Raw genomic sequence first — 25,266 nt, forward strand, 5'->3', positions numbered from 1 at the left:
GAAAAAATAGGGGTGGACAAGAATATAGATTTAATCATAAATTCTAAATGATTTTTAGGAAAGTCTGTTTTCTTTCGTTTTTTTTTTGTTTGTGTGTGTTTTACTTTTACGTCGTTTTCATCATCATCATATCATTTATCAAAGTACAAAAATAAATAACAAAAATACTTAAGTTAAAATGTGCGATATCACTTTGTTTTTTTCTTTTGTTTTCGTCCTCTATTTTTCTTTTCTAGCAAAGTTCAGTTTTTTGTTGTTTGTAGAAAAAGAATAAAGAAGGGGAGGAGGAGGAGGAGTATAGAGTACCAAGAAAAAATTGGTACTAAGGAATTTCTTTTTTATGTGTGGTAGAAAATTGTTGTATAGTTAATTGTGTTTTGCCCGTTTGCCAAACATATAACCTTTCCATCGTTCGGCAGTTTGGGATATTATGGGATCACTATCTATGGTGGCCAGTAATAGCAGTTGATTAACATGCGTTGCATGATAATCCCAACGAGCCAAATTGGGCGCCACTCCTAAACTTAAATGTCGCAAATCATAACTTGTACCCGATCCAGTGTCGTAGAGTAGCAACATTTTCTTTAGCGACAACATTCCCTGTTCGAATAGTTTACCGGCTTCTTTGGCAATAAATGAGGGCGCCGTTGAATTGAGATCATAGAGACCCAATAGGGAATATATGAAACCATTTAATACAAATGAAGCTGGCGTTGTTGGATATTCTTCATACCTGTAAGAGAAGACAAGAAACGAGGGTTATACGTAAAGTCAAAAGAACGTTTTTTATGGTTTATCAAATAAGAAGGTTTTTATGTCGAATACACAATTTTTTTAGTTCAAGCTGTAAAAGAGATCAATGTTCAGTCGATACAGACTGCAAATATCAGGGAGGCCAACTGTTCCGACGTAGAAATTGTTCCATCAGATGGAATAGATGGTTACAATTTCTCTGTGAATAGCAGTTAGATCTGCTGTAGTTGTAAATGTTCGGAAAATTTGTGTGCACGATAACTCTTGAAGGGAGTAACGGATTTGGTCCATCGTTAAACTCCTACCAGACTTAGATGGGGTTCCAATATGGACTCAATCGGTCCACTCCTTCGGGTATCTCCCACACAAAATTTCGGAAAGTTCAGTTTAGGACCTGCTCTCGAATCGATTTGATTTTTGTTGTAGCAACTTGCATTCACTGCCCCTCATACGACGGTACATGTTTCATCGGGGGCAAGTCCATACTTCCTGAGAAAATAGCCTGAAAGGTACAAAAAAAAAACCCTATGGCACCGTGTGTAGTGGTTGGAGCGCAAGATAACTCTCGAACGGATCTACCGATTCGGCCCAAAATGTGGTATTCGTAATATTTTGTGCAAACTTAGTTTAAGTTCGAAGATAAGCCACATCGGTCCACTGCTTCAGGATGAACCACCACAATTTACAATGAATGATGTTGCCAATGCCATCAAGAACGCTAAATCATCCAAAGCGTTGGGCCCTGATGGAATCTCCATGGTAATGTTGAAGCAGCTGGATGAGCCGGGAGTCGAGTATCTCACCAAATTCTTCAACTTGTCGCTAGCCACCCTCATTGTTCCCGAAGTCTGGAAATGGGCAGGGTGGTCCCACTACGGATGCCAGCAAAAGTGTATCGTACAGTCCGATTTCGCTTTTGTCGCCCGTAGCAAAGACACTTGAGGCCTTGATCCTCCCCAGTATCAGAAATAGCTATCAAGTTGCCTATCATCAACATGGATTCCGTAAGCAGCACAGTACGACAACAGCGTTGCACGCCATTACCACATATATCTGTAAAGGACTCAACCAGAGACCGTGCGATAGAACAGTGATGGTGGCTCTTGACTTATCAAAAGCCTTTGATACAGTCAGGTACTCCACGCTGTTTAAGGACATTGAGCAGACAACCCTCCGGCCAAGCTTGAAACGTTGGATAGTCAACTATATGTGTGGACGCCAGTCGTACGTGGAATTCAGGAATAAGAAGTCCAAACCCCATAGAGTGAAACAGGGAGTTCCCCAAGGTGGGGTGATATCTCCGGAACTGTTTAACATCTATCTCTCCTGTATTCCACCCCCTCCAGACGGCATTGAGATCGTGACGTATGCGGATGATTGCACGATCTTGGCGTCGGGTACCTATCCTGATGACATCTGTGAGAGACTGAACAACTATTTAACTGATCTTACAACCTTTTTCCATTCAAGGAATATGCAGATTTCCCCCACAAAATCTACAGCCACTCTGTTCACCACATGGACAGCGCAGTTTGGACGTGAGTTGAATGTCGTGGTCGACGGTAGCCGAATTCCGACCACAAAATGCCCTAAAATTTTAGGGGTCACATTCGACACTACATTCAAGTCGTGCGCACACGCCACAGCTATCTGCGACAAGTTGAAAAGTAGGAACAAGGTCCTCAAGTCCCTGGCCGGCAGCACTTGGGGTGCAGATAAAGAAACCTTGTTGACCACATATAACGCGATAGGTCGGTCTGTGGTAAGCTATGCGGCTCCAGTCTGGTCCCCGAGATTGTGTGATTCGAACTGGAAAAAGATTCAAACTTGCCAGAATGCAGCCCTGAGAACAGCGACAGGGTGCCTCCTCAAATCTTCAGTGGACCATCTACATGAGGAGGCAAAAATTCTTCCTGTAAAGCAACACAATGAGATGCTTTCGTTGCAGTACCTGCTTGAATGTTATCGTGTGAGCCATCCCAATCACCATCTTGTGGGTAGGCCCGGCCCATTCATTGAGATGAGGAAGGATATCCATGCTCTAGAGGGAGAGGTCCAACGATACAGGAGAGAACCCCTAGATCAACAAGCATATCAAGCAGGATTGAATAGCATTCACACGGACGCAGTTGCCATGGCCTTAAGCAATTATAGTGTGAATAAAGTACTCGGAGTACATCCTCCATCTATCGCAGCTGAGGAGCGCCAGCTGCCACGACAAACCAGAGTAGTTTTGGTTCAACTACGATCGGGATATTGCAGTCGTCTAAATTCTTATTGGGCGGAAATCGATCGCGCCGTGCAAGACATATGCCCAGTATGCGGCATGGGCCCGCACGACACACAACACCTTTTTAACTGGCCCGCCAAACCTACCCATCTAACTCCAGTGGATCTGTGGCTACATCCCATCGAAGCAGCCATTTTTCTGGAACTGGAGATAGACCCAGAGCCAGATTGAACAGAGGAACGAACATATAAAAATAATAAAAACGCTGTTACAACAACAACAACAACAAATATCAGGGAGGCCAACTGTTCCGACGTAGAAATCGCTAGAGACCATATGTAGTTGGGTTCCCTGCTTGAACAGTGGTTTTTGTACGTCGACATGGTATATCCTGACTAAGAACAGCTACACCATCCAGACACAGTTGCGCATATAACACTTTTGTCTGTCTGGAGCGTTGTTCCATCAGATGGAACAAATGTTTACAAATTCTCTGTGAATAGCAGTTAGATTAACTCCCTGATAGTTACTACATGCATACTTCCACTTTGCATGGGCTTGTTGCTTGAGCATTGTGATGTGTTGGAATTTTGGTATAAAATCTAACTATGACACATAATCTTAAAATAATATTAACACAATTGTCTTCTTAACAAAACTTACCAATTATATTTATCCATAAATTGTGCCAGCACACCACCATCTTTCGATAATACACGATACGGTTTCATACCCATTGTGGCAGCCTTTAAATAACGTTTATCACCCGAATGCCAATAGGCCCGAGCTAACACTGATATAGCATGACCCTGACCCATGGCCGATAGCCAACCTGGTTTTAATTCGGCAAAACCATTTAAACTACGTCGCACTGGATTTGGCCAGCCACCAGTACGTAAGTCTTGGTGGGCAATAAACCATTCGGCAGCATCATAGAAATGGGCCAAATGATTACTTGTCGAAAGGGAGACATTATCAAAGAATCCAATACCCATAAATGCTATGGACACTACACGTAAATCCGAACGTTTTACTCTTGTGGCAGCTTGGGATTTTTTCGGGTTATCAATGGCCAGACCCTTTTGTACATCGATATGAAGATCACGTGTCAAATGTCTCCATTTATTAAGTGTTTGTGTGCCACCCAAACCATAATAGATATTATCATCTTGGACACTAAGTAATAAATCGGCTGGTATATAATGAACACGATAAGTACGTTTTGTTTCATGATTTTCAATGGTAACCAAAAGACTACTGCTGTTGGTAATTAAAAGTAGATCAACACTTAAGACCAAATCCATGGCTTGATTGATATTTTGCAAGGTAATGGCACTGTCAAAATCCGCGGCAGTTTCATATTGAATGACAGATGAATTGAATTTTGGATGCCAAATGCGTGAAAGGTTACTGGTTTTTGGTATGTGCCAGGTGCTGCGCACATCATCGGCATTTTCAAGAATCTGGGAAGGGGGCGATGAAGAGAAAAAGAAGAGTTGTTATATTTTCTGTAATTTCCTTAGGGCATATATGATAGTTACTTACATTTATTCTTGGTGGTGGTTCGGTTATGTTTTTACTATAATGTGATAATGCAAATTGTGCTATTTGTGTGGGATAGAAATAGCCACGCTTCTCCCATTGTGTACTGATGGGCACGCCCTCAGCGGCACTAATACATTTGACACGATCTCGAGCCTGAAAGAGGGAGAAAAAAAACAAACAATTATTAAGGACAATTTAAAAAAAAGTTCTGTGCTCCTTACCTCCACATTATAGTTTTCAAAATACATAAACAGTCCCCGAGGATCATATTTGGCCTTGGGTAAATTTATTTTTGCTGTACTGTGCATCCACAGAAATTGTGGCTCAGCTACTCCGCCACCACCACCAATCTCATTATTCATTACATCCAATGTCTGTGGCGATGAGGGATTGCTGATCGATCCCGATATATCAAAATATGTGCGCAAAAATGAAAAAGGCACAAATATTTCATGGGCCTCTTCATCACGTTTACAATTAATGGTATACTCTTGATTTATTAGGCACTTTATGTCCTGTAATGGTACTGAATTGTCACTACCACCACCACCCCCATCATCAACGCCGCCGCCACCACCATCAATATTATTATTGAGTAAATCCAAACCGCCACCAACGGCATACAATTTGGGATCCCAATGTCTAACTAAATCTCGGGGAAATGTAAATTCGGCACAGCGCATATAAACGGCACATGTTATGACAACCTGTGGGGGGAAAAAGGGGAAAATAGAAGAAATTTGTTTAGAAAATTGATGGAAATTATTGTCTTTAAATTAATGGTGACTTTAAAATAAAATTCTAAATAATAAATTAATTAAAGGTCATTCATTTTGCAATACCTAAAAGTAATCATTAGAGAAAGGGTAGCACCTTTCGTACTCGGTGATAAAAAGGAGTCTCCTAACATTAAACTGAAAGTAGAATCGGGCTGAATTCCTCAATATGCGAGTACTGTGTCTTGCCTCTACAGAGATGTTCATGAGAGCATACGGCTATTCTTCTGGTATTTTGTGGGAAATAGTTTTTTTTTTATTAAAATAATTAAGCGACCCTTGCTTCAATTCCACATTCATTAAGAATATTTAGGGGGGAATATTATTGACAAACAATTCGTATTGTCCCACTTTAGAAACATGAGTTAAATAATAATTTGTAAAACATATTTCACTAGATATTTTCCTACAATTTCGACATACACTTAGAAACGCTAAGATAATTGAAATGTTTAAACGCATAACGATAGCTTTGCGTGAGCTTCTGGAAGATAAAATTAATAGTTTTTATACCTTACACCACACTGTGGTAAGGGGTATTATGTCTTTGTGCATTTGTATGTAACATACAAAAGGAAACGAAATAGACCCATAGTTCCTTTTAGGGAGATACATATAATCACTTTCTGAGTCGATTTATGCATGTCCGTCCGTCCGTCTGTCCATGCATTTTTGTTCGCAACGTACAGGTCGCATTTTTTGTTCGATTCAGCTGAAAATAGGGGACTATAATTTTTTAGTAATGGGAAGAACGCTATTGCTTTTGGTGAAAATCGGTTCAGATTTGGATATAGCTCCCATATATATTTTCGCCCGATTTAACGTATTTCCTGCACCAAACACGCTATATACGTCCGATTTTGATGAAATTTGGAATGTGTGACTGAATTTGGTCTAAAAATAGATGTGCCAAATTATATCGAAATCGATTCCGATTTGGATATAGCTTCCATATATATTTTCGGTCGATTTCGCGTATTTGCTGCACCAAACACGCTATATATGTAAGTCCGATTTCAACGATATTTGGAATGTGTGACTGAATTCGGTCTGGAAAAAAATGGGCCAAATTATATCGAAATCGGTTAAGATTTGGATATAGCTGCCATATATATTTTACAGTGGTGTAGGGTAGCATATATTCGGCCCCGCCCGACTTTGATCCTTTCCCTACTGTTTTTTTTAAGTAAATTGAAAGACATATTGAAGTAAATGACGAGAACGCTGGAGGAGGGGTTGATGAATTACACAGTAAACTAGAAAAACCTATTAGACGGTTTGCCGACAGACATGCCCGCACAACCTATGAGTTAGAATATTATAAGTTTATTATACCCTCAGACTTATGTTTTTTATGTTGTTGTAACAGTGTTTGTTATTATGTTTGTATGTTCGTTCTTCTGTTCAATCTGGCTCTGGGTCTATCTCCAGTTCCAGGAAAGTGGCTGCTTCGATGGGATGTAACCACTGGAGTTAGATGAGTAGGTTTGGCTGGGCAGTTGAAAAGGTGTTGCTTGTTGATCTAGGGGTCTGTATCGTTGGACCTCTCCCTCTAGAGCATGGATATCCTTTCTGATCTGCCTGAATGTGTCGGGCCTACCCGCAAGATGGTGATTGGGATGGCTCACACGATAACATCCAAGCAGGTACTGCAACGAATGCATCTCATTGTGTTGCTTTACTGGAAGAATCTTTGCCTCCTAGATGGTCCACTGAAGATTTGAGGAGGTACCCTGTTGCTGTTCTCAGGGGGGGGACATTCTGGCAAGTTTGAATCTTTTTCCAATTCGTACCACATAATCTCGGGGACCAGACTGGCGCCGCGTAGCTTACCACAGACCGACCTATCGCGTTATATGTGGTCAACATGGTTTCTTTATCTGCACCCCAAGTGCTGCCGGCTAGGGACGTGAGGACCTTGTTCCTACTCTTCAGTTTGTCGCAGATAGCTGTGGCGTGCGCGCACGTCGTAAATGTAGTGTCGAATGTGTCCCCTAAAATTTTGGGGCAGTTTGTGGTCGGAATTCTGCTACCGTCGACCACGACATTCAACACACGTCCAAACTGCGCTGTCCATGTGGTGAACAGAGTGACTGTTGATTTTGTGGCGGAAATCTGCATATTCCTCGAATGAAACAAGTAAAAAAGTATCAGTCGGCTTGGCCGACAGAGATATACCCTCAGCCTGTGTATATTGAAACAATTTTTCCCAAAAAAACGCATGTATTTAGGGAATTTTGGGCGTTTGAACTGACAAAAATGTTGATTAGGATTAGAGATCAAAAGTTTTGCGGAGGAGATACTAAAAAAATGGATCTCCAGCCACTACATATGGTACCATAGGGGTTTTTTACAATTTCAGGGATGTTTGCTCAAGAAGTATTGACTTGCCCCTGAAACAACTTTTACCATCGCAATTGAGGTAGCGAATGCAAGTTGCTTCAACAAAAATCAAAGTGATTCGAAAGCAGGTCTTAAAGTGAACTTGTACCCGAAATTTTGTGTGGGAGGTACCGGATGGAGTGGACAAATATGGTCCATATTTGAACCTGATCTATATCTGGTAGATATATTAAGATGTGTAAAGTATGGTCCAATTCGGACACTCTCTTCAAGAGTTATCGTACGCACAATTTTACCGAACATTTTTGAACTTTGGTGGGGGAGGTACCTGAAGGAGTGGACCGATATGGCTTATCTTCGAGCTTAAACTATGTTTGGACAAAATATTACTAAGACCAAACTTTGGACCGAATCGGCAGACCTGTTCGAGAGTTATTTTGCCCTCCAACCTCCTCACACGGTGTCATAGGGGTTTTTTTTGCAACTTTCAGGCTATTTTCTCAGGAAGTATGGACTTGCCCCTGATGAAACTTATACCGTTGTATGAAGGGCAGTGAATACAAGTTGCTAAAGCAAAAATCAAAGCGATTCGAGAGATGGTCCTAAACTGAACTTTTCCAAATTTTTGTGTTGGAGGTACCCGACGGAGTGGACCAATTGAGTCCATATTGAAATATTATCTAGGTCTGGTGCACACTTTACGATGGGCAAAGTATGGACCAAATCGGTTACTCCCTTCAAGAGTTATCGTGCGCACAAATTTTCCGAACATTTTCGAACTTTTGTGGGGGAGGTACCGGAAGGAGTGGACCGATATAGCTCATCTTCGAACTTAAACTAAGTTTGGACAAAATATTACGAAAGCCAAAATTTGAACCGAATCGGTTCATCCATTCGAGAGTTATCGTGCGCTCCAGCCAGCCAGACAGACAGACAGACGGACATTGCTCAATCGACTCCAAATTGTCTGAAACACATTTCGTCCAAACATACTTGGGGTCTAAAACCATTATTTCGATGAGGCACATTTTGCCCGTATGAAAGTGTATATACCTTTCATAGCCTAAAGGCTGAGGGTATAAAAAGGTGGTAAGATCGGTTAAATAGTTGTTCAGTTTCTCACAGATGTCATCAGGATAGGTACCCGACGCCAGGATCGTGCAATCATCCGCATACGTTACGATCTCGATGCCGTCTGGAGGGGGCGGAAAACAGGAGAGGTAGAGGTTAAACAGTTCCGGAGATATCACCCCACCTTGAGGAACTCCCGGTTTCACTCTACGGGGCTTAGATTTCTTGTTCCTGCATTCCACATACGACTGGCGACCACACATATAATTGACTATCCAACGTTTCAAGCTTGGCCGGAGGGTTGTCTGCTCAATGTCCTCAAACAGTGTGGAGTGTCTGACTATATCAAAGGCTTTTGATAAGTCAAGCGCCACCATCAATGTTCTATCGCACGGCCGTCTCTGTTTGAGTCCTTGACAAATATGTGTGGCAATGGCGTGCAGAGCAGTTGTCGTGCTGAGCGAAATCAGCCTGTACGATTCACTTTTGCTGGCATCCTTGCCGGGTTACCGTAGTGGGACCACCCTGCCCATTTTCCAGACTTCGGGAACAATGAGGGTGGATAGCAACAAGTTGAGAACTTTAGTGAGATACTCCACTCCCGGCCCATCCAGCTGCTTCAGCATTACCATGGAGATTCCATCAGGGCCCAACGCTTTAGATGATTTAGCGTTCCTGATGGCATTGGCAACATCATCCACTGTAAACTGTGGTGGTTCCTCCTCGGCAGGAAGAGATCTGATGCGACGTAATATTTCTCTCTTCGCCCTGTCACTCTCGGGGTGCTCGACAAACTGTCAATTGAAATAACTTGCGCACCTCTTCGGGTCAGTCAACGTAACGTCGCCAAACGTGACTGAGGTCCTATGTTCCCTTCTTCCAGGGTTCGAGAGTGACTTAACCGTTGCCCACAATCCACCTATACCGACTCCAATGTTGCAACTCTTCAGATGATTTAACCACTTGTTCCGCTTGTGCTCGCCGACCAGCCTGTTAACTTCCAGTGTCAGCTCCCTGACTCTGGGGTCATTGGGGTTGGTTCGGCGAAGCTCATCACGCTCATTTGCTAATCTCGTCGCCTCTGCTGGGAAGTTTGGTCTTACTTCGTGTACTCGACCAGCAGGGATATGACGAGCGGCTGCAGCAGTGATGATGTCTCGGAACGTCCTTTCCGCTACCTGAACATCAGAAGGATTGGGCAGATCTCTGAAGCGGTGATTGGTGAACTCTCTGAAACCCGGCCAATCAGCTTTCTTATGATTGACGAATGTGCGGCGTTCAGAGGTAATGAAATCGGGTGGTCTGCTAATGGAGACAATTATGGGAAGATGATCTGATCCAATGAAAATGACGGGTTGCCAGGTAACGTCAATTGTCAGACCAGGTGACACGATGGTTATGTCTGGCGAGCTGTGATACTCTCCTCTAATTCTGGTAGGGGCGTCCTCATTGACCGTGCAAAACGTAGAGCTGTCAATCTGCTCAGCCAGCGTTGTACCTCTCTGGTCGTTTCCGAGGGCCGAATGCCACATCCCATGATGCGCATTAAAGTCCCCCAGGACCAGACGATTATGACCTTCCAAAAGCGGACTAATGTTAGGCACGTTATCTGAGACAGCTGACAGCTATTTCTCGGCGGGATGTATACGTTCAGCAACTCTATCTCGGCAGTTCCACACCTGACTGCTACCCCCATACATTCCATGTAAGGGTCATTAGAGACAGGCTCAAGCGAGATAGGTCTGTATTGGACAGACTGGTGCAATAGGAAAGCTAATCCCCCACCTCCACTTCTGGTGCGATCTTTCCTTTGCACATTGTAACCATTACAATGTTGTAAGCTACAGTTGTTGTTGAGCTTGGTTTCTTGCACCGCAGCGACCTTGATGTTCTTCCGACACATGAAATCTACTATTTCCTCGATCTTACCTCGGAGTCCATTGCAATTAAATTGTAAAAAGGATGCATTCTCTGGGATTGGGACAACAACGGCTGGTGTTAGAGGCTGCGCGTGCGGTTGTTGTCGAGGGGACTGCGGGGGAGTTTCGTAGTCAGACGACTAGGGAGTTTGTTCACGCAGCATGCAGCAACATAGTCCCTGTTGTAGTCCCTCACGTGGACAAGTCCAGAGCAACCCCTTAGATGCACCCACTCCTGACATCTATTGCATCTCACCGAAGGTTGGATGTGGGTGAAGATGCGGATGTGACAAACTGAGCACAGATATATTGGTCCTTGGTTTTCCTCCGTCCCGGCACGGACCAAAAGAATCCGGAGCAGACATTCCGGGATATGCTGCTCCCAACACAGAAAAACGGAACAAATACAAACATATGTATGTACACTGAGGTGGCAGCCGTTGGCCGCAACAATGATGTTGTGTAGTTCCGGGTCAATCCGGTACAAAGCGTACGCTGCCTTGGAATTGTATGGCTTTTATTTTTGTATGGCTTTTAAGTCACTCAGGAGTGTCTGCACACGCGATAAAAGAAGAACCTTCATAATGCTGTAGAAATCCAAGCATAATCGTGAAAACCAGAAACCCTTGAACATGTCAACTTGAATCGCGATTTATTTAAAAAGCGCTCCGACGATTTTTTTTGTCCTTTGATTTTTCTCATTTATGAACATTGTAGTTTCAGAAAAAAATTTCCCAGGTGTAAGCACCTTTAATTTAAATTTGGTTCAAGAGCATCGTGTAATGTATTATATCTGTCGGCAAAATAGACCGATACTTTTGTACTTGTTTTTTTTTTTTTTTTTAATATTTTTTAATTCGAATTTCGTTTAAAAAATGAATTTCGACTTACCACAGCAACTGTTAGTAGTAACAAAACTGCCTTAAGATTTAACCGCATTATGATGAGTATGAAAATTGGTTCACGCTGTAATGAAAAAAGGAAAAAAAAAACGTTAAACAGAATATTGAAACAAGTACTGTCAATGGCACACTGGAATGCAATGAGCGGCATGCATGTCAGACTTTATCAATACTTTTTTGTTTTTGTTGTTTTAAATGTATTGAAATAAATAAACAATAAATACAAATGCCGCTAGACCGTTTTTCGATTAAGGTAGAGATAAAAAAGTGAACACATAATCAATTCTTACACTTTCACATGTGGGCCGGTCGGTCGGTCGGTCTGTTGGTTGTTTGTTTTGTGACAAAAAAAAAAAAAAAAACTAAAACTAAACTTGTTTTCCTAACCGAGTGTGGAATTCGTTATTGTTTTTTTTTTTTTTAAATGCAATCGAAACGTATTCTTGTAACACCGTCTACCACAACATAACCACAAAGACTGATGACAAAGAATCTGAGCGGAATATGCAAAATAGTTGAAAACCAAACAAATGGATGAGGATGAGGTGCGCTTTCATAATTAAAATGCCATTAGATTGAATGCCTCGTGACAGACACAAAATGATCTGTCTGTCTATGGTGATCTTTAAAGGGTCCACCGCCTTAAACAAATACAAAAGAAGAGTGCTATGTGTGCGTATGTGGGTGTGTCATGCATGACTAACCTCTGATCCAGGTAGTAAAAAAGGTGAGTTGTAGTTCGTTGAAATAAAAGGGTCATTTGTGTCGAAATTAAGGAAGTGTTTAAGAGAGGATTATAAAACAGTAATAGGTAACCACTAAACACAAAAGACAACTTCCTTGAAACAACAAGTAGAAGGAGAAGATAGTTTGAACAATACAAAGTTAATTTGCATTAAAGCCACCACCACCACACCACCACGATTCGTTTTGCAGCTGTTGTTCATTTTTAAAATAGGATATGCTTTGCAATAGGCATTACAACACACTTGTTTCCTTCTTCCAATACATTTCAGTATTGCAGAAATCCAATTATTTAGGGTCAATATCTTCGGGCAATATCCTTTAAGGATTGTGGAAGGATTATTAAGAGGCAGAAGATGGAAGAAGATGTGGTATTGTTGCGCGTAGAGATTTAATTTTGTCTCCTAATCTAATCCTAATACGCATTAAAAATAACACCAGTGAGGAAAGGGTCAAAGTCGGACTTATTACTAGACCAAATTCCATTACATATTCCAAATTTCATCGAAATTATACTAGGCGATTTTAATGCCAAAATTAGAAAGGAGAATATCTTTGGCCCAACAGTCGGAAAATTCAGTTTCCACAGTGAAACATCTGACAATGGTATGAGGCTGATAGACTTTGCAGCTGCAAGAAACATGGTAGTTAGCAGTACCAGATTTAAGCATCTCGATATTCATAAGGGCACCGGGCTGTCGCCAGATCAAAGAACAAGAAATCAAATTGATCACGTTGTGATAGGTGGAAGACATGCATCAAGCGTGTTGGATGTACGATCGTTCCGAGGTGCAATAATAGACTCAGACCACTACCTTGTTGCAGCAAAGGTACGTACCAGATTAAACAAGTAAAGACAAACACGAACAAGTAGTTGCTGAGGTGACGGCTCCTGGCCGAGAAGATGGTTCCTCGGGTCAATCCGGCCGTCGTGGGATTGCGGTGGGGGTAGCGGTAAGGTGTGGATCCGCCGAGATAGAACTGCTGAATGTGTATATCCCGCCGGTCAATAGCTGTGCCCAGCGTTATTTGCCTAATATCAGGCCTCTGTTGCGAGGTGATAACCGGTTCTATGGGATTTCAATGCACATCACGAGTTATGGCATTCAGCTCTAGGGAATGACCAGAGAGGTACAGATCTGGCTGAGCAAATAGATAGCTCTACATTCTGCACAGCGAACGAGGACGCACCACCAGGATTAGAGGAGACTGCCACAGTTCGCCTGACATATCCATCGTGTCCTTGGGTCGGACCATCTCCCAATCCTCATCTCCATAAACAGACCACCAGACTTCATAACCTCTGAACGCCGCACTTTCATTAGTCATGGAAAAGCGGATTGGCAAGGTTTCAGAGAGTTCACTAATCAACGCTTCAGAGAACTGCCCCCTCTGATGTTCGGGTAGCATCACTGCTGCAGCCGCTCGCTTTATCCCTGCTGGTCGAATACCTCAAATAAGACCCAATTTCCCAGCAGAGGCGACGGGATTAGCTAATGAGAGTGATGAGCTTCGCCGTACGAACCCTAACGACCCCAGAGTCAGGGAACTGACAATGGAAGTCAATAGATTAGTCAGTGAACACAAGTGCTGCAACATTGGAGCCGGCTTTAATAAATTGTTGACAACGGTTAAGGCGCTATCGAACCCTGGTAGGAGAGACGATCGGACATCTGTCACGTTTAACGGCGTGGCTGTGACAGATTCGAAGAGGTGCGCTGGCTATTTCTGCCGACAATTTATCGAGCACCCCGATAGCGACCGGGCGAAGAGAAGTGTTTTGCGTCGTTTGCGATCTCTTCCAGCCGAAGAAGAACCGCCACAATTTACGATGGATGATGTTGCAGATGTTATCCGAGGCGCAAAGTCATCCAAAGCGCTTGGACCTGACGGAATTTCTATGGTGATGCTAAAACAGCTGGATGACCCAGGAGTCGAGTATTTAAGTAAGGTTCTCAACTTATCGCTAGCCACCCTAATAGTTCCCGATGCCTGGAAAATGGGCAGGGTGGTCCCGCTGCTGAAACCTGGCAAAGATGCCAGTAAAGGTGAGTCGTACAGGCCGATTTCACTTCTATCACCAGTAGCAAAGATACTCGAGGCATTACTACTCCCCAGCATCAGAACGTGTTATCCAGTTGCAGATCATCAACACGGGTTCCGAAAGCAGCACAGTACCACAACAGCACTGCACGCCATTTCCACATATATTGGGCGAGAACTCAACCAGGACAAACCATGTCACAGAACAGTGATGGTAGCATTGGATCTGACCAAAGCGTTTGATACGGTCAGCCATGCTAGGCTGTTCGAGGATATCGAGAATACTACCCTCCGGCCTTGTCTGATACGCTGGGTCATCAACTATTTGTGTGGTCGCCAGTCATACGTGGAATTCAGAGACAGGAAGTCCAAACCCCGTAGAGTGAAGCAGTGAGTTCCCCAAGGAGGGGTGATATCTCCGGAACTGTTTAACCTCTACCTCTCTGCAATTCCACGCCCTCCCGACGGCATTGAGTTAATTACGTACGCGGATGATTGTACACTCATGGCGTCAGGTCTCAATATCGGTAACGTTTGTGAAAGGCTAAATGCCTATCTCATTGATCTTGTAGAGTTTTTCCATGCGAGGAATATGAAAATATCCACCACTAAGTCAACAGCCACACTGTTCACTACATGGACGGCGCAAATGAAGCTCCCACTGAATGTGCAGGTCGACGGTGCAACTATTCCGACCACAAACTACCCCAAAGTTCTAGGGGTCACATTCGATATCATGTATAAGTCGTCCCAGCATACTACAGTTATCTGCGATAAGCTGAGAAACAGGAACAAGGTCCTCAAGTCCCTAGCCGGCAGCACTTGGGGTGCGGATAAAGAAACCTTGTTAACCACATACAACGGGATGTTGACGATGCAGTACTTGCTTGGATGCTATAGTCAAGACCACCCAAATCACCATCTGGTGGATATGCCTGAACCCCCCAGGCGAGTTAGGGAGGATTATAGAGATCTAGAGAGAGAGGTCCAAAGATATAAAAGAGAACCTCTAGATCAACGTGCATACCAGGCAGGTTTAAGAGACATTCATACTGATTCGGTTGCAGAGGCTCTGGCAGCCTACAGTGTGAATATAGTCCTCGAAGATCATCCACCACCCGTGGCAGCGGAAGAACAGCAGCTGCCAAGACAAACGAGAGTCGTGTTGGCGCAACTTAGATCTGGTTGGTGCAGCCGCCTCAATTCTTACTGGGCCAGGATTGATGGCACGCGGAATATCTGCCCAGCATGTGGCACCGGTCCGCATACTACGCAGCACCTGTTTAACTGCCCAGCCAACCCGACTGACTTAACTCCTCTCTCTCTCTCTTTGGACTAATCCAATTCAGGTGGCGTCCTTTCTGAGCTTGGAGCTGGAGGCAGAGCCGAATCAATAAAATAAAGATTTACATGTGCTTGTAGAAGCTGCTACAACAACAACAACCAGATTAAACGTAGCAAACTGCTTAATAAAAGCACTCCTCGTCCCGATAACATATCAGGACAATGGCAAAACATTGCCCACTCCATGCAAACAGCCGTAAAATCAGTACTTGGATACCAGAGACCTCACCTCCACCAAGAAATCTATGGTATGACCAGGATTGTCGTGCTGCTACCGAAGAGAAAAATGCGGCATATTGGGCTACTTTACAATCAGTAGCAAAGCGTAGCTCACGAGAGAGGTATCGGGAGAAAAGGAGAGAGAGGAGAAACGTCTTTTCTGCAGGAAAAAGAGAGAGATGGAAAAGCGGGAGTGTGAACAAATTGAGATGTACAGGAGACAGAATGAAGTCCGAAAATTCTACCAAAGAGTGAAACATCAAACTAATGTCTTTGGAACTGACACATCCTCCTGTAGAGATCAGCAAGGTAGTCTGATAACTGATACAGATAGTGAGCTAAGGATATGGAAAGAGCATTTTTCCAAACTGTTGGTATCCAATAGTAGCGAAATCGACGAAGATACCACAGATCCAATACCAGAAGATGGTATTAAGTGTATACCACCCGGTCAAGATGAGGTAAAGAAAGCAATAAATCGGCTGAAGAATAATAAGGCGGATGGGGAGCGGATGGCATATCAGCCGAGCTGTTAAAAACCGGAGGCCACACGCTGATAAGGTGTATGCATCAGCTAGTTAGCTCCATCTGGCAGGAAGAACGCACGATTGGAACCTGAGTATCCTGTGTCCCGTCCATAAGAAAGGAGATAAGACTTTATGCTCCAACTATAGGGGCATAAGTAGTCTCCCTATGGCATACAAGATAGTGTCAGGGATATTGTGCGAACGACTAAAGCCCATGGTCAACGAAATAATTTGACCATACCAATGCGGCTTTAGACCTGGCAAGTCCACCATTGACCAGATATTTACCCTGCGGCAAATCCTGGAGAAGACCCAAGAGATGCAGATCGACACCTACCACCTTTTTGTCGATTATAAAGCAGCTTTCGACAGCCCGCTACGTTCAAAGGTATTCCAAGCAATGTCTGAATTTGGTATCCCCGCAAAGCTCATCCGGCTTTGCAAAATGACTTTAACTGACACAAGATCTTCAGTTAAAATAGGAAAGAACCTCTCTGAAGAGCTTTGTACCAAAAGAGGTTTCAGGCAAGGAGACAGAATTTCGTGTGATCTTTTCAACATCCTGCTATAAAAGGTTATACGAGAGGCAAACGTCAAAAGAAGTGGCACAATCTACACCAATAGCCACATGTTACTTGCTTATGCTGATAATATAGACATTATGGGACGATCAGTAAAAGAAGTAACCGATACCTTTATGAAGGTCGAAGGAGAATCTGCTAAAGTGGGTCTGGCGGTAAACGGCGAGAAGACCAAGTTGATGGAGTCGACGCGCTATGAGTCCATTGGGCTCGGACCAACAGTGGAAGTTTGTTCCTATAATTTTAAGGTAGTAAAAAACTTCGTCTACCTCGGCACCGCCGTAAACACAACTAACAACATCAGTTGTGAAATAAAAAGAAGAATTGTATTGGCCAACAGATGCTACTTTGGCTTAAGTAAGCACTTCAAAAACAAAGCCGCAACTCGTAAAACAAAAATAACGCTTTACAAAACACTGATACTACCCGTGCTGATGTATGGTTCCGAAGCCTGGATACTTGCGCAAGCAGATAAGGCAGTGCTTGGCGTGTTTGAGAGAAAAATTCTTCGAAAGATCTACGGACCAATCTGCGTTAACGGTGAATATCGACCAAAAGCTGTATCTGCTATACAACGACATCAATATAGTTAAACGTATCGAGATGCAGCGTTTGCGTTGGCTAGGCCATATAATAAGAATGAGCGATGATTAACCCGCTAAAAAGGCGTATAAATTCGAGCCACATGGCGGTGCACGCAGATTCTTTGCCAGGCCAAAGAATAGATGGCGCAAACAAGTGGATGAAGAGATGATAAGGCGCGGTATTCCAGAAAGCGAAGCACTAAATAGAAAGGATTGGAGATCTTTTCTTAGTTCCGTCTATGGAACAAATGTTCTGTAATGGGCCAGCTAAGTAAGTAAGCTTCTACATTCTTCTTCTTTTGGAATATCGAATTAAAAACCGTGACATTGAATTCTTAGCAAGATGATTTTGTTTTTGTGGCCACTGTTAATAATCATATTCTGTTTATTTTTGAAATCCCACAAAATAATTAATCATTTCTTTGTAATTTGATCGATACAAACAAAGGCAACATCATCATTAGCACATACTCGTATCAAATCCACAAGATTTCATAAGAATAACATCCAAATATTCTCATAATTCTTTAAATTTTACATGTTCCAATTTGATATGTATGCCAGTATAGTTTTGAAATTATTTTTCCATATTGTCAGCAAAAAAGGGATGATACTCGCACAAATACAGTAGGCGCGTACGTACATACATATGTATGTACATATGTATCATTCAAGTATAAATAGCTATTGCTGGCGCTATTTAAATACGATCAATGGAACTAATTCACTATTCTGTTCTGGATGATGTCATTATTGTCAACAAGAGGTCTGGTCTAAGGAATATTGATTTCGTTGTTCGAATATTTGAAATAAAAACAAAACACATTCTAATATATTCTAGGGGGATTAGGGTTAATTTGCATTGCCTAACATTGCCTTACATTATTCCAAAGGTTAGGCTGGTTGGTTGTTTTCGAAATCAAAATCGAAAATCACACCACTGCGCTTTGGTTTCAAATGCGAAGTTAAAGGTATTTTGAAGGTTTTTGCCACATTTTTAAGCCGTTTCTGCTGAAATTTTGCATTTTGACATATTAGCTGGTAGAAAACCTTCGTACCAAAAATTATCAACATAGCTCAAAATTTTAGTTTAGACCACATACAATGTATCACCCTGTTCAATGCATGACACAATAAGAAGGTAGCATTATCAGCCCAGCTGAAGCCCAGCTGATGGTAACATTATGTGTCAATTGCATTGAATTTATGTCAAATTTTGACATCTTATGTTACCAAAAACGGCAGTTGCTGCTACCTCCTTATTGTATCATGGTTCAATGTATTTTATATGGTTTTTTGAAATTTTGGCTGAAAATAATTCTGGATCAATATTTTGTGGCAATTATTATGAATAATAATAAATGTCAATACAAAAATTACATGGAAATCGTTTTGTCCAGGAAAATGAGATTTTAGACCATAGTGCACTGGTATAAACATTTCGGCTGATTCGCCCGTGATTTCCCTGAATTCCAAAATGTGCCTCATCGAAATAATGGTTTTAGACCCCAAGTCTGTTTGGACGAAATCCGTTTCAGACAAATTGGAGTCTATTTGGAGAGCACGATAACTCTCGAACGGATGAACCGATTTGATACAAAATTTTGTCCAAACTAATTTTAAGTTCGAAGATTAGCAATATCAGTTCACTCCTACAGGTACCTCCCCACAAAAGTTCAAAAATGTTAGGGAAAATAGTGCGCACGATAACTGTTGAAGGGAGTAACCAATTTGGCAGATTTGGTGGAACAAGTGTCGTTTAGGGGCACCTCTCGGATCGGTCCAAAATTTTTAACATAGGTAGCCCTTGGGACCCTGATTCCAACGATGTATCATTTTCCGGGGGAAGTCCATACTACCCGAGATATGGGTCTTGACATTTCGGAAATTTCGTACTTTCACATCTTTAGGTTGTTTAGGGGCACCTCTCGGATCGGTCCGAAATTTTAACAGTAGATAGCCCTTGTCATCCTGAATACAAAGATATATAATTTTCCGGGGGGAAGCCCATACTTCCCGAGATATGGGTCTTGACATTTTACAATTCTAACGTGGGCAATATGGGCATCGTTTTAAAGCTTATGGAGAGTACTTTTATGTACGCGACCTATTTTTAACCCTTTTTATAGGAGAATGTATTAAATTCCTGTTCAAAGCCGGCTACTTAGGAAACTTTGATCGCATAGCTCACTTTTGACCCTGTCCATAGGAGAAAGTCTTAAATCCCCGGCTGAAGTCTTAAATCCCCGATCCGAGAGGTGCCCCTAAACAACCTAAAGGTGTGAAAGTACGAAATTTCCGAAATGTCAAGACCCATATCTCGGGAAGTATGGACTTCCCCCCGGAAAATTATATATCGTTGTATTCAGGATGCCAAGGGCTATCTACTGTAAAAATTTCAGACCGATCCGAGGGGTGCCCCTAAACAACCTAAAGGTGTGAAAGTACGAAATTTCCGAAATGTCAAGACCCATATCTCGGGAAGTATGGACTTCCCCGGAAAATTATATATCGTTGTATTCAGGATGCCAAGGGCTATCTACTGTAAAAATTTCCGCCCGATCCGAGAGGTGCACCTAAACGACATTTAAGCTGAAAATAGTCCGAAAGGTATAAACAATTTTTTTTTCATAGAACAAAAATCGTTTTGCTTCTTGGTGTAACAACTTCTATTCGCTGCACCTATTACGACAGTACACGTTTTTTAGGGACAAGCCCATATCTTCTGAGAAAATGGCCCGCAGACAGACCTATAGTTTCAAACAAAGCCGAATGACAGTACATAGCATGGCGAACAGGTTAGCATGACTGATCGTACCAAAGGGTTTAGTAGGTCCGATGTAATATCGAAGAAACAGGACCTCAGACTTTTACAAATGACATTACCCTACTCCAAGAACGTACAATCTTCCGCCTACATAACGATCTCAAATGATATACCGTTGCATCCTTGCATGGCTTCGGTAGCGGGACTACCCTGCCCATTTTCCAGACTCGTTTCCATAGTCTGCAGGTGCCTAGTTACAGATTGGGAACATTAGTGAAATATTCAAGTACTCAATACTCAACAACAATATCCAGTGGTTTCAACATTACCATGAAGATTTCATCAGGGATCAACGCTCTGGATGATTTAGCGTTTGTGATGACATTCACAACATCATCCATTGTAGATTGTGGTGTTTCATCCTCGACAGGAAGGGATCTAATAGGACGTAGTACTCTTCTGTTCGCCCTCTCATTTCCGGGGTGCTAGACAAACTGTCGATTGAAATAATTTGCGCACTTCTTCCGATAAGGCAGCGTATCGTCGCCAAACGTGACTGGTTTCAGGGTTCGAGAGTGACTTAATCGTTGGCCAAAATCCACTTATTCCGGCTCTAATGTTGCAACTCTTCACATGATTTAGCAACTTGTTCCGCTTATGCTCATCGATCAACCTGGGGTTGGCAAGACGAAGTTCATCACGTTCATTTGCTAATCCCGTCGTCTCTGCCGGGAAGTTTGGTTTCACTTTGGATATTCAACCAGCAGGTATATGACGAGCGGCTGCAGTAGTGATGATGTCTCGGAATGTTCTCTCTTCTACCCGATGATCAGAAAGGGTTGGGCAGATCTCTGAAGCGGTGTTTGGTGAACTCTCTGAAACTAGGCCAAGTAGTAGTTTACCATGATAACATTGCGGCGTGTAGAGTTAATGAAACTGTGCGCACTGCTGATGGAGACAATTATGGGGAGATGTTCTGATCCAAGAGAAACGAATCAAGAAAAGGTTGCCAGGTGACTTCATTTGCCAAGGCTCAAGCGAAATAGGTTTGTATTAAACAGACTGTCGCAACAGGAAAACTGATCCCCGACCTCTACTTTTGGTGCGATCTTTCCTCAGTACGTTGTAACCATCACAACGCTCTTGCCTCGGAGTTAAAGGCAATTAAATTGCAAAAAGAATACATTTTCTGGGCCAACGGCTGGTGTTAAGTGTGTATGTGCGGCTGCTGTGGGGGACAACTGGAGGGTCGCGTTTTCTGATGACCGACTCACGGGGGGGTTGTGTTCACACAGCATCTAGAACAACGCGTGATATGCACCCTCTTCCGATATCTATTACATCTCAACGAAGTTAGAGTGTGGTGGATGCGGATGGGACAATCTGAGCACAAATAATTTGGTCCTGGGTTTTCCTCCGTCCCGGCACGGACTAAAAGAATCCGGAGCAGGCATTCAGCCCAATTATGAATGTCAACACCCTGTGCGCTTTCTCACTTACTTCTTTAAGTTGAAACGGCAGAAAGGCAAAACCCCCGGGGAGTTGACATTTATAATCGCCCTGATTGTGGGATATGCTGATCCCAACATAGAAAAAATGATACAAATACACTGAGGTGGCGGCCCCTGGCAAAAACATGGGTATCAATCCGTGGGATTACAGGTGGGGGTGTCATTACAAAGTATGTCAATCTCACCTTATTTTGCAACTGCAAAGTTCATACCATTATGAATAGAAAGAAGTCCTTAATTGGCCTCCTTCTATAGACAGAAGACCTTAATTTATCTCCTTTTATAGATGGAAGGGCTTAAAAGGTCTTCCTACACACACAACACATCTTTAAAGGTCACCTTTTATGTACGGAAAAACGTAAAATGTAGACAGAAGACCTCAGGAGATCTCCTCCTGCGAGCGGGAGAACTTACGAGGTCTACTTCTATAAACAGAAGAGATTTCACGTCTTTTTTCTAAAGACTGAAGACTTTAATAGGTATTCATCGATAGACTGAATATTTTTAAGGAAAATAAGATCCCTTTGAAGGGGTTTCTACATATTAGAGCACATCATTGGAGGGGCTTCCATATTTGGAGGTCCCCCGGAGAGAATTTTATTAATGGAAACCCTTTGAAGAGGCTTCTATCTACAGAAAAACCTTTGGAGATGTTTTTATTTATAGAAAACTTCTTTGAAGGGCCCTTTATCTATAGAAAATCGTTCAATATTTGGAGACCCCCTGAGAACATTTTATGAATGGAAACCCTTTGAAAATTCTTAAGAGGCTTCTATCTATAGAACACCCCTTTGAAGAGGCTTTTACTTATAGAAAATTTCTTTGAAGGGCCTGTATCTTATAAAAAGCCCTTACTGAAAAGGATCCCTTTCAAAGGAAAAATGGGAACCCTTTAAAGAGGCTTCCATCTACAGTATACTTCTTTATAGGTGCTTCCATTTATGGAGGAACCCTTTGAAGTGTGGTCCGTTCATTTATAAAATACCCATTTGTAAGGTTCTTTATCTATAGAAGAGCTCTTTGGAGCAGCTTATGTCTATAGAATACCCATTCAAAGCGATCCTAGTTGTGTCCCTAAACTAACTTTTAATGCGAAAATCGAAAATAAGCGGGCTAACACATTCAAATGTAGGAACTACTTTCCTTTACCGACCCAACGCATAAAATTAAGAAAAAATTACCACAGATAGCGCTTTTTATCCCGATTCCAACCATGTATTGCTTTTGTTGCGGAAATGTATACTTCCCGAGATATGGGCCTCCAAGGATCCACAAAGGCCCTAACCTATTTTTCTCTAAATAGCCGGCCTTCGTCCGGGATTTAAGATTTTCTCCTATGGACAGGTGCAAATCTCGGAAATGGGAACAACATTTTCTTTTAAATTAGATACATTTCTCTAAATAGCCCGCCTTCGGCCGGTATTTACGACTTTCTGCTATGGACAGGTGCAAATCTCGGGAACGGGAACAAAATTTTCTTTTAAATTTAATATGGAACAACTCTACTTTAGTAAAAACTCTCCGATTTTTTTGAAAATTTTCCCAGAGGTAGATATTGTTGCGCTGATCGCGGAAATGTATCATTTTCTTGGAGGAGGGACCCGGTTACCCAGTTATTGGACCCGAAAGTCCGGATACAAAACCCGGGTTAGACCCGGCACTACTGAACCGATTGCTTCATAATGGGTATCATTGGAAAGCTTATGGTCATATGATGGGATTATCTGCAGGTGGTCAGGTGATATAACCTAAAAACTGATTTTTGGACCCGGATTTTTCCATAAAACCCTCAAAAAGTCGAAAATGGGTCCATTATGGGCGCCCGCTTAATGTATGTCAGGTTATAGCTCGCACTTTAACCTTTCCAAAATGATGATCACTTGTTGGATAGGTATTTCCATAAGCTTTCCAATGATACAGCAATTGTTTCAGTGGAGCCGGGTTTAACCCGGGTTTGTACCCGGACTTTCGGGTCCAATAACCGGGTAACCGGGTCCGTCCCCCAAGAAAATTATACATTTCCGTGATCAGCGCAAAAACATCTACCTCTGGAAAAACTTTCAGAAAAATCGGAGAGTTTTTACTAAACTAGAGTTAAGCCTTTAATATTTTTGGAGGCCTATATCTCGGGACGTATACATTTCCGCAACAAAAGCAATACATGGTTGGAATCGGGATAAAAAGCATTATCTGTGGTAATTTTTTCATAATTTTCTGAGGTGGGTCGGTAAAGGAAAGATAAGCCCAAATGTAAAACGTTTAGTTTATTTTCACAATCTAAATTAAATTTTAACATATAACATCTAATTAAAACTAATTATACAACTTAATATGCCACCCTCGTACGTTTTTATACCTTTGATGTTTTTCGAGTTTTCCATAAATAACAAAACGTAAACAACAAAATCACACGCACAGATACTGACCCACACAAACGAACGAACCAACTGACAACACTTGGCATATTGGAAAAAAACCAGGTAACAATCATCGTCATCATCATCATCATTCACAACATAACAACAACAATAACTGTCACTACTTAACATGAATGAAAAAAGAGATTTACGAGATTAAAAAGGAAAGGTACAAAGAATTTCAACAACAACAAAACTTACCTTTGGATATGATCGTTTGCGTTGTATTTGTTGATGATGATTATGTTTATGCAGAACTCCAAGCAACCTCTTTTGTTGTTGTATACTGGTTATATTACTAGTGGTCGATGTTTTTGCTGGTGTTGTTGGTTTTGTTATTGTGGCATTGAAGGAAGAAGATATATTGTCTGGGACAGTTGTATTGATTTGACCACATTTTTGCATTATGTATTACACAAAATTATTTGATTTTGTTTTCTATAGATACTTTACATCTTGAACACCACTACACCACAAAAATTCCAACATAACATTCACACATGTCGACGAACAAAAACTTAAATGTTGGACATTGTTGTTTTTGCGTTTTGTTACATACATATTTTTTTTGCACAAAATAAAAATAGTTTACTTAAAACTAAATACTTTTTAATCGTATAATTATTGAAAAACCAATACTATATATTTTTAAGTGTTTGCAGATGTTTTATATTTTTTTCACATCTTTTTTTTATCCGACAAAAATGAAGAAATATTTGTTTCTGTGAAAAAAAATCGTCGAACTGAAGAACAGATGTTGTTTTTATTTGCTCTCCCCATTTGTTTCCTCTCGCAATTAGTGATGAGAGTTTTTGTTTTGTTTATCGTTTACATATCGGTGTGTCAACAGTTATCGATGAGCTATCGATTTAAGTAGTAAATCGATAAACAGAGATGCCCGAGTCTCTCTTAAAACTTTTAACAAGACTTTTTTTTATTAATTTTTTTACCTTTTTGTATTTTTAAGAAAAGAAAATCCATACTGGATAT

General features: G+C 41.8%; 1 protein-coding gene across 1 annotated transcript; it reads right to left on the reverse strand.

The window, feature by feature from the left end:
* Positions 1 to 330: 330 nt before the first annotated feature.
* Positions 331 to 25,080, reverse strand: Hsepi (D-glucuronyl C5-epimerase). The gene is made up of 6 exons (XM_073989086.1): positions 24,478 to 25,080; positions 11,529 to 11,603; positions 4,750 to 5,235; positions 4,529 to 4,681; positions 3,647 to 4,446; positions 331 to 733 (listed from the first exon to the last, which is right to left on the reverse strand). Exons 1-6 carry the CDS (start codon positions 24,679 to 24,681, stop codon positions 367 to 369), a joined length of 2,085 nt encoding a protein of 694 aa, XP_073845187.1. The 5' UTR covers positions 24,682 to 25,080; the 3' UTR covers positions 331 to 366.
* Positions 25,081 to 25,266: the final 186 nt, after the last annotated feature.

The sequence above is a fragment of the Musca autumnalis genome, unplaced genomic scaffold, assembly GCF_047663935.1.
Source record: "Musca autumnalis isolate F117 unplaced genomic scaffold, ASM4766393v1 scaffold_5, whole genome shotgun sequence".
NCBI lineage: Eukaryota > Metazoa > Arthropoda > Insecta > Diptera > Muscidae > Musca > Musca autumnalis.

Bases quoted from the DNA above. Each gene is read 5' to 3' on its own strand.
- Hsepi (XM_073989086.1), bottom strand. From the start codon at position 24,681: ATGCAAAAATGTGGTCAAATCAATACAACTGTCCCAGACAATATATCT. The intron at 11,604-24,477 runs GTAAGTTTTGTT...TTTTCATTACAG, and splicing joins GCAAACGATCATATCCAAAG to CGTGAACCAATTTTCATACT. The intron at 5,236-11,528 runs GTAAGTCGAAAT...TTCCCCCCACAG, and splicing joins TACTACTAACAGTTGCTGTG to GTTGTCATAACATGTGCCGT.